The sequence below is a fragment of the Alosa sapidissima genome, chromosome 22 (genome assembly GCF_018492685.1).
Source record: "Alosa sapidissima isolate fAloSap1 chromosome 22, fAloSap1.pri, whole genome shotgun sequence".
Taxonomy (NCBI): Eukaryota; Metazoa; Chordata; class Actinopteri; order Clupeiformes; family Clupeidae; genus Alosa; species Alosa sapidissima.
Window position 1 is genome coordinate 8,606,326 of NC_055978.1, and position 10,668 is coordinate 8,616,993.

Consider the following 10,668-nt stretch of genomic DNA (forward strand, 5'->3'; position numbering starts at 1 on the left):
CTCTCTCTCTCTCTCTCTCTCTCTCTCTCTCTCTCTCTCTCTCTCTCTCTCTCTCTCTCTCTCTCTCTCTCTCTCTCTCTCTCTCTGTGTGTGTGTGCATGTGTATATGCGTGTGTTTCTCTGTATGTATATTTGTGTGTGTGTGTGTGTGTGTTTCTCTGTATGTATATTTGTGTGTGTGTGTGTGTGTTTCTCTGTATGTATGTATGTGTGTGTGTGTGTATGTGTGTGTGTGTTCTGTAGTAGTCCTGGTGGCCTGGAGAGTGATGATGATGCTGACATGGATGATGAAGACTCCCTGGTTACGGCTCTGGGTTGTCTGGGCCCACTGGGTGGCTTCCTGGCTCCGGAGCTGCAGCGGTACCAGAGGAACCTCAAAGGTATGTGCAGCGCAGTGTGGATACGGAAACATGAAGGGGAAAGTAACATAAAGTGAAATAAGTAAGATTTAGCAACAGACTCGCAACGTCTGGTTCGGAGTTTTGAATTCAAGCTGATCATCTCTCCGGCAGTGATGTTATTGTATCACTACTTGACCTGAAGAGGTAACGTAATGTAATATAAAGTATCGTAACGTAACATAACGTAATGTATAGTAAAGTCAAATGAGTGAAATTTAGGTTTTGACCTCAGGCTGAACATCTTGCAGTGATGTGTGGCCATGGTAGCGTAGTGGCTAAAGAGCTGGGCTAGCATGCAGTAGTAGCGTAATGGCTAAAGAGCTGGGCTAGCATGCAGTAGTAGCGTAATGGCTAAAGAGCTGGGCTAGCATGCATTAGCCAGCAAACTTGTGGGTTTGATTGTGCCCTTGAGGAAGGTTTCTAGCCCTGAGTTGCTCTGGGGGGACTGGCCCTTGTCATTATTGACATTAGTAAGTTGCTTTGGATAAAAGTGTCTGCCAAATTAATTATGTGATGATCCCATAGCTCCACCTGGCCTGACGAGGTCAAACAAAAAATACCAGTACACAAGTCTACTACATGAAGACATTGCAATACAGCACAATAGGCAGCCGATCGGCATCAGATCTGGATCCCTACAGGTTTTGGCTAAAATTAATGACACCTCAGAATAGGCCTGCATGTTCAGCGTGCTCCATCTGTGGAGTTTTACAGTCTCTTGTCTATAAAGTGTGTGTGTGTGTGAGTGTGTGTGCTCTGTAAAGGACACAGCAGCTCTAAATGGCTTATCTGAAATTGATAAAGGGTGAGTGAAGGAAATGAGGGGGCCCCTTGGAGGGAGGGAGGGAGCTTTAGCTTTAGTTTTAGTCTTAGAAATGTAAGACATTTTACTAAATGTAATTCTCTGTGGAACCCATGAACACAGTGGTTATAAATATGTGTGTGTGTGCACTCAGTAGCTCAAAGGGATCCCCTGTGCCTCTCACAGATCCCTCCTTTTCCTGTTCTCTGTCGCCCACTTCCTCTCTGGCTACATGCCAGGGGCTATTCCCATGGCGACTGTGCTGCTGAAGGGCATGGATAGCGTGGGCAGTCCTCAGTTGTATGACAAAAAGATCTGTCCTCTGAATAATTTATTCTTGAGGATTTAATTTGCAAAAACAGATATCTCCATTTTTAGACATTTTCAAAGATCATGTTTTTTTAACTGTGCATTCTAATGGTCATATCAATCAAACTGCAGTTGGGTTGTTTTGATTAAGTGAAATGAATCAAATCAAAACAGTGCAATTTTACTTGGATTGATATTACTTAATATACATGCATTAAAAGTCGCTTATCTGCAAATTAACTCCTCAAATAAAAAATAACTCCTCTGGGCCTGTGAGTTAGTGGGTGAACTTTGATAAACAGTATAGCCCCAGTACACATTGAAATAATTTAATATCCTGTGAAGGATTAAAAGTGTCTGTGGTTGAGCATGCATGAGTTTGTGTAGTGCTGTGTGTGCGTGTGTGTGTGTGTGTGTGTTTGTTTTCAAGAAAGCACATGATTAGTTGGACAATACAGACTCCAGGTCTCGTGAGATCTCTTTCATCCTTGTCCAAGTTGGCAGATTAATTCAAATCCAGTCATGATGTTTTTACAAGAAATGCGCCGGGTCACCGAGCTTTAATTAGCCGGAATCTCAAACCCCAGAGCTTCAGCTGACGGTGAGGGCCTAAGTCCAGAGAACGCAGCCTGGGAGGTCAGAGGTCAGACACTAATTCCTGTCCACCTCAGGCCATTGGGGGAACTCGGAGAGATAACTGTCAGGCAGGATTTGGGCTGCCTCGTCACGGAGGTGATCTTCTCACGGCCAGGGTGGGATCTCAGGGTGGGAAGCCTTGAAGCGCCGCTGGGTTTTTAGGATGGGTTGGCATTTTATTAATAGGTTGATGTTTTTTTAAGGTGGTACAAAAGGTCACTGGCTTCATAGGATTATGGAACCACTGTCTGCAAGGACTTTTAAAGGTCTTTCACTTCTAAGACATGTAGAAAAAGCAGAAAAATGTAAGATGACCAGAAATGACCAGTAAACCCTAAAGCTTGGGATTACTCTACGTTATTCTGTCTCTCAATCTCTCTTTTGATCCATCGTTCATTCGTTTGATCCATCTATTCATTTATCCTTTCCATATAGTTTCTCTTATTCCTCTCTTTTTCTCCGTCTCTCTTTTGCCATCACTTCCTCTCCTCTCTATCTCTCTTTTCTCTGTTTATTTCCCTTTGTCTTCTCTTTATTTCCTTCTCTCTGTCTCTTAATCTCTCTCTCCCTCTCTTTCTCTCCATTTTTCTCCTTTTCTTGGGTACTCCATTGATCTTCCCCTCTCTCTCCCCATTTCTCCACCCCCCCCTCCTTTCTCTCTCTCTCTCTCTCTCTCTCTCTCAATTCAATTCAATTCAATGAGCTTTATTGGCATGACTGTGAGTGTTACAATGTAGCCAAAGCAGTAGTTACATCAAAAGAATTAGCAATTAATATTAATAGAAATAATAATAACAATTGACATGGACTATGGAGAATAATAAAACATGAGAGCACACACACACACACACACTCACACATACACACACCCACCGGCACCGCACACTCCACCCCCTCCCCTAACATACACACACTAACACACACTCTCTCTCTCTCTCTCTCTCTCTCTCTCTCTCTCTCTCTCCCTTACTCTTTTTCTCTGTCTCCCCCCTCCATCTCTCTCTCTCCCTCCTCTCTCCCGCTCTCTCTCTCTCTCTCCCTCCTTCTCTCTCTCCAGACCAGCATGGCGATCAGACTCCCCGCAGCAGCAACATGGCGGAGATGTCCCCGGGCGCGGTGGGGGCGGCGGGGTCAGGCCGGGCGGAACACCAGGCGGCCATCAACAGCATGATGCTGGAGCGCATGAGCACCGACATCAACGCGCTCAGGAAGCAGTACTCGCGCATCAAGAGACGACAGCAGCAACAGGCCAACTTGCTCTACATAAGAACAGGTGAGCGAATACACCTGAATTCACATGCAAGCTCAAGGAAGTCATGCTCATCTACACTGGCAAATGTTTGCACAATCAACTTATTTCCTGTTGTACACACACACATGTGGAAACACACACACACACACACACGTGTGTGTTTATGTATTTATATATGTGTGTGTGTGTGCTATTATTATAATAATAATAATAATAAGCTTTATTTGTATAGCACCTTTTTATACACAGAATGCAGCTCAAAGTGCTTTACATTTGGAGCATGTAACACAATAATAAAAAAAATCAGTCATTATCAGTCATTCAGTCAGTGTGTACAGTATGTGTGTATGTGTGAATACATATATGTATGTATGTATGTACAGTATGTATGTGTAAATGCACGTGATGTCTTCCTCAGGTCCTGGTCCTGAGGCTCTGTCTGGGGCCTCCTATGAACCCTCCGCTCCCAGGAGCAATGGTATTATGCCCAGCGTACTAACACAATCAAGGGCCCCACAATATATCAAGTGCTCTTATCCTAGTACGTACTAAATGTGACCCGGTGTTAACCTACTAATACACTATAGAAAGTGTTCTTAACCTAGTATGCACTATATAGAGTGGTCCTAACCTAGTATGCACTATATAGAGTGGTCCTAACCTAGTATACACTATATCATACATGGGCAACATACGGCCCGCGGGCCACATCCGGCCCGTGGGCTTTCCCTGTCCGGCCCGCGTAAGGTCCGTGAAAGAACAATAGTCAAGAGCCTAGCATAGAGATAATGCACGCAAATCAATATCGTTGCTTTTATTTTGAAAGCGACTGCTATTTGTACGCCCATACATTTGTGCGTGGATGCATACGATGTAAACGCCCTCACTGATGTGCTGGTGAATAGAATTTATGCTTCTGCGTTGAAACAGTCGGCGTAAGTCGGCGTAAACCTTTCAAAGTTTTGTGTCTCTTATGTTTGCGTCGCTCACCACCGCAAAGGTTGTCAGAACGAACTCCTGCTGTTTGTTGGCGATACGAAGTGTTAATTTCAAAACGTTACTGGCAGATAGATAGTTTACATTCGGATAACCCCGTCATTGTAACCAAAATATGTCTGAGTTTATTTGCAAAGCTTATGTTAGAGAACTAGTATGATGCTACTACCCACAGGTTGCTTGAAGCAGCCGGCTCAACACACAGGGCGAGTTGACCAATCACAGTTTTGTGCATAAAGTTAAAGCAAAAACATAGCCTACATTTTTAAAATAGTTTTCTTTGTGCATGTTGATTAACTAATGACAGCCTACTATTGTCTGCTCCACATTTTCATAGTCTAATTCTGCATAGAGTTAATTTAATGATGATAATGATTTAATGATGAAATATTGCTGAGTGTTGATGAAATGGTGACACAGGCCTATGGTTGTACTGACTCTTTCACATTTTCATGGCCTAGCCTAATTATATAGATATTGTAGTACTTTTTTATATCAGTCTTTGAAAACTGAAAAAAAATGTCAATGTCAAAAAATAATTTTCGAGAATGAGGATTAAATACTGGACATAGATTAAATAGCCTATTGCTGTTTTTCCTTTGTCTCCCTCACATTTTCATCTGTTCTTACGAGTAGTAAACAAAACCATATGATTTACTTACTGTTATACAAGAACAGAATAGAATTGGACAGAATTAAGTTCAGACTTGAGTTCGGTATTTTGGGTCCGGCCCTCCTTAACAGTCCCAGTTTGTCATTTGGCCCCTTGGGGAAATTAGTTGCCCACCCCTGCACTATATAGAGTGGTCCTAACCTAGTATGCACTATATAGAGTGGCCCTAACCTACAATAGTATGCCATATGAGGAGATGTTAACCTAGTATGCACTATATAGAGTGGTCCTAATTGCAGAGTTCGCAGGTGCTAGGCTAGCGCAAGTCATCAGTATGTGTTAGCCTGCCACTAAAAACAGTCTTACCCACTCCAAAGTACACCCAAGTTTAACCTAGGTTAAACATACAAGTTTAACCTAGTATGCCCTATATATGAAAAGGTGTTAACCTAGTATGCTATGCACAATATATGAAGTCATCTCAACCTTGTAGTCATCTTTTCCTAGTTAATTCATTGTGACAATTAGATCATTTAGATAATTTCAATCTTTCATAACAAAAATCTATCATTGACAAGCACAGTGATTTTTTTTTTTTTGATTTTTTGATTTTTTGATTTTTTTATTATTATTTCAGTATGGCCCTTGGGCTACAGTTAGTTAGATTTAGGGTGAGGTACGTGTACGTAACAATATGTTTATGACTTATTTGAATTGTATAATGATAAGAGCACTTGATATAAAGTGGGACCCAATGTAGGGTTTCATTTAGGGGTTGCACAGGTATGAGGGGTGACTGCTGCAGTAGTTTTCTGGGTTTCTCTGTGGATTGTTTATCACAGTGGTGATCGATATGTAAGTGGTGACCGGGATATAATCAGGTGCCGTTTCTTAAGTGAGCAATGTTGCACTATTTTTTCTGATTTATATGGACTTGTACTTTGTGAAATAACAGCACAACTTTGCAAGGTGTGCAGTCCACTTTCTATCCTTTTTACCACTGTGTGCTGGTCCCAGCATGATCACATGGCGATTAGACATGGACCTTGGTGTACTCTCCTTTGGGCAGTTTTAAAGTGTGAACTTAGACCCGACTAAAGCCACGATTATGCTCCCTTTTCATACATAAATGGATGTTTGTTTCATACGTTGAGTCGTTTCGTACGTATTCGTAAGCTTGAAGTGAACGGATGAAATTGGTGCGGAGAATGGACGAAGCCTCTGTCCGTATCTGTATCTGTTTTTACCGTTGAGCGTAAACAAGGCTTAGTTCTTTCATTTCTGTTTTTCCTTTGAAATGTCTGGTGGTTTGGATGATGTATGATTTGAATGATTGATTGGCTTATAAATTGAATCTATGATTGCAGAGAAGTTGGACCTTGCTTGGTTGATTAGTTGATTGATTGATTGATTGATTGATCACTTGATTGGTTAATTGATTGCAGAGAGATTTACTCTATAATTTTAGAATGGCTCAAACTGGAAGGTATTCCTCAGGTAGCTGTAAACTCTGGCAGCCATTCAGCTTAAACTCATGAGTTGCTGATGCATGTATGCCATTGCAGGGGCTTGTTGGGAATAACTAGTCCTGCTTTCACCAGACCAAGCTCAATCTTTTAAGATTGAACATTAGTCTGGGGAGTCCGCTATGTATTTTCTACTGCACAAGAGGCATAATCAACTGGCATAGTTCAAATGACTCTGTACGCAATTGGATAGTCATTCACCAATCTGACCAACGAACCGGGTGACGTTTGCAGAGCGCTATCGTCATCGTTTTAAACCTGCCAATAGCGCGCCAGGTGGATAAGCCAGTTTGTAATTGGCCCCTGCAAAAGTGTAACGGAAGCAGGAGAAAGAGATGTACAGTACAGGTTTCCAGCCAGAGCTGCAGGGTGGAAAATAAACCGCCGTCAGATCAGGCTGAGTTCACCCAGCCTAGGGAATAGTGGCATCCCCATCAGTCAGTTCTCATTAAAATCTCCTTAATACAGATAAACACATTTATGTAATTCTCCGCAATGTGATTGTGTGCTCTAATATTTGGAATTGAAATTAGAACCAAGAGGCTTAAAACGAGACAAATGCAACGTGTCTGTAACGTTAGATCAATAAATCATTGGAACATGAGGTGCTTCTACATAAACAATATGTCAGTGTTATAAATTGAGATTTATTATTTTAAAAAGCCGCAGAATAAATTTCCCGTTGGAGTCTGCATTCCAGTGCCAAAGCGCTCTCAGGTCTCGCTAACAAACTGGCAAGGCGCTACGTACATATTTGATGACTCCACTGGGAGAACATTCTGAAGGATTTGATGTACTGCAGAGCAGTTCCGTGGTGTGTGGCTAACAGTTGGAGGTAAAGTGTGTGGCCTCAATCATTCCGGCTCACTATGATTGGGTATGGTTGACATCAATCATCTGATTCTGAAGAGCTTATTGGGTGAATCCTAGATGCAGTCACAAGGACTCCTGCTCAGGTTTTTTCCTCTCTATCATATTGCTTCTCTTCATTTGTACGCGCTGTCTATCTTTCTCTTGCCCAAAGATTAATTTCCATATGATTGGATAATAAAGATAATGATTCTAAGGTTATTTTCTCTTTCCTTCAGTCTTTTTTCTCTCTTTCTCCTTCACTGTTTTCTCTATTACACTCTCTCCAAATATGACCATATCTCTCTTTCTTTGTCTCTCTCTTCTCCCATCTCTCTTTCATCTACTGCTATCCATCTCTCCAATGTGATTGTTTACACTTGCATTTAGAACGGACCACTTGAGATCGGATCACCCGAGACACATTCTAAAAACCAATGTAAACGGGCCTCTTGTCTCTCATCTTCCCCAATCTCTTTTCCATCTGCTGCTGTCCATCTCTCTCCATCCTACTGTTCCTGCACCTTCCCTCGCCTCTCCCTACGCTCACTCATAATCATGTTTCTGTTTCTGCCCTCTGTCCGTCAGATAAGTGTCCAGCCACCAGCGTCCTGGCCTCCCAGGTGCACCCAGGGCCCGTGGTCAACCACCTCCTGCTGGGGAAGAGGCCTCGAGGAGCCCCGACACGGAGTCCTAGGAGCAGCCTGGTTGGGGGTGGGGGTCCGCATGGAGGGGGGACCCCCCAGGGCCAGTCTACCCCGCTGGATGAGGTGGTGGTGCGGAGCCGCCTCCAGTCGCCGTGGCGAGCTCACGTGCGGACACACCGGCGGAACGTGGCCAGGGCTCGGGCCCAGCTGGATTTCGACGACCCCGAGGATGCAGACAAAGAAGAGGATGAGGGGGTAGCCACGGCAACGACAGCCTCAACGTCAACAGACTCACCTGGGTCTCCGGCAACAGCAGCAGAGGAGGAGGAAGAGGAGGAGGAGGGAGATATGAAGGAGGAGGAGATGAAAGAGGAGGAGGAGAGGAAATGTGAGACAGAGATGGGAGGGATGGATGTAAAAGAGGTGGTCCAGGGGGAGCTCTCTGAAGAGGAGGAGGATGAGGAGGTGACAGAAATCTCCTCGCACGACTCCACACTGGAGGGTGTGGAGGGATTAGGAGAGGAGGAGGAAGAAGAGGATGAGGACAAGACCCCGACCAAACTGGTGGAACAACGTCTGGCCTCTCTGGAGCTGGAACCAGACTCGGAACCAGAACCCTGCAGAACTCCCTCCAGCACCTCCACACCAACATCAACCCCAACCCCAACTCCAACGGCAGAAACAGACCCAGAACTTTCCAGAACGCCAAACCAGGAGCCAGTAACACCAACTCCGTCCCTTCCCCTGCGGCCCGCCTCAGGGCGGTCCCGGCCCGTTTTGGACTCCTCCAGCTCCGAGTCGTCCATCTCCTGCCCCACCAGGAGGTTGACCACCTCCGCTTCCACCCCTGGGGGGCTGTCTAAGTACCAGCAGCAGCAGCCGCCGTCCCCAGCAGTGCCCTTCTCCCCCTTCCCCTGCGTCAAGGCGCCCAGGAAGTCCGCGGCGGCCCGGAACTTGGGTCTGTACGGCCCAACGTCGCGCACGCCCACCGTGCACTTCCCCCAGATGACCAAAGGCATGAGCCGCATGAGCAGCAGCAGCAGCGCCATCTCCACCAGGAGGCGATAGTGAGCAGTCCCTCTCTCTCTCTCTCTCTCTCTCTCTCTCTCTCTCTCTCCCTTTGTGTATTTCTCTGTGTGTAAAGTTTTTTTTTTGTTCCTTTTTTTGTTCACTTCAGATAAACAACCCTTTGCTAACACAAGCAAGACTCAGGGACTTAGATGTCCTATATGAAGAAGCACTGGACTTCAGCTCACTCTCTCTTTCTCACACACACATACGCAATTGTATGTTAATGTGCATACATGCACATTAACATACACATACACACACACACACACACACACACAAAGGGAGTGGAGTTGTGTACTTTATTGACCAAAACATACTGCGGATATTCAGCTGTAACTCTGTTTTGCTGATAAAATAAAAAATGTTAAGAGATATGCACATCCCACCCCGGAGCGGGTTGGGCACAGCTACGGGTGCCCAGGAGGGACATTCAATTCCACTTTCTCACAATTGTTTTCTTTTCCTGTTGATTTTCTACATGGTGTTAAATTGTATGAAATAAACCCTCTGGGCCAAAATCCATGCACCTGAGATGGGCTGGTGTGACACTTTTTCTACATTCCATTTACTTTTATTCACAACTTACTAATGATTTACAACAGTGACGAATAACATTCAATTTACAAGCTATTACAACAATGAGGAATAACATTCAACTTACAAGCTAGTACAACAATGAGGAAAAACATTCAACTTACAAGCTAGTACAACAATGAGGAAAAACATTCAACTTACAAGCTTTTACAACAATGAGGAATAACAATGCAGAGGGTCCCCCCACACAGCGTCCATCTTGGTAACCCACTTTGGGCAGTTATCGGTAGGCTATTTTCTTATTCAAGTGAATGGGTAGGCATAAGGATAGATAGATACATAAGGGAGGTCATAAGACATAAAAATCACATCAGGCGAATCTGTGTTTAAATCTGAATTGAACAATATTAAGTATTCCCCCAAATTATTAAAATAAGGCCTAAAAGGATAAAAATGCAGTTAGTTACTTACTGGAAGGGGTGGGATATGTGTAGACAACTGGCGTTAGGAACGAAGGGAGAGTATTTTTCCCAACCACAAGATCTGAATGTGGTGAAGGGAGGTGTAAATGAGGGCTGTACTTGTGTGTTGACGCACATAAGATTACATCTCTCTCTCATACACTCTCACACACACCCTCTCCCATAGATACATGCATGCTGAAGCACACACAAAAGTGTTATACATCTCTCATCCTTCTTTCATCCCTTTATATTTCTCTCTTTCTCTCTTTCATCCCATTCCTTGCACACTCTGTAATTCACAAGTTGTTTCAATGGCATGAGAAAGAGGCACTTGTTTTGCCAAAGTAATCCATAAAATATGACATTGCCACAAATACACACACACACACACACTAGGGCTGAAACGATTCATTGATTCACTCGAATAACTCGATTACAAAAATTACTCGAGGCAAAACCCCTGCCTCGAAGCCTCGTTAAATTCCTATGACGCGCACTATACGCGCAGGGATCTGATTGTTCCACACGACCGTTGTTCAGGAAGCACACCACCAGCGCGTGAATCGTG

At 44.1% G+C, this 10,668-nt stretch overlaps 1 protein-coding gene across 4 annotated transcripts in view; it reads left to right on the forward strand.

The window, feature by feature from the left end:
• The window catches only part of tbc1d30 (TBC1 domain family, member 30), a 25,900-nt gene extending 16,267 nt beyond the window's left edge, over positions 1-9,633 (forward strand). For 2 of the 4 annotated variants that reach the window (XM_042078375.1, XM_042078377.1), the window contains 4 exons: positions 244-380; positions 3,206-3,421; positions 3,819-3,878; positions 7,973-9,633. In XM_042078375.1, coding sequence (XP_041934309.1) covers positions 244-380; positions 3,206-3,421; positions 3,819-3,878; positions 7,973-9,099 — 1,540 coding nt within the window. In that variant the 3' untranslated portion in view covers positions 9,100-9,633. The remainder of the gene's footprint in view (positions 1-243; positions 381-3,205; positions 3,422-3,818; positions 3,879-7,972) is intronic. The other 2 variants (XM_042078376.1, XM_042078378.1) reach the window with 1 other exon arrangement.
• The last annotated feature ends 1,035 nt before the right edge of the window (positions 9,634-10,668 follow it).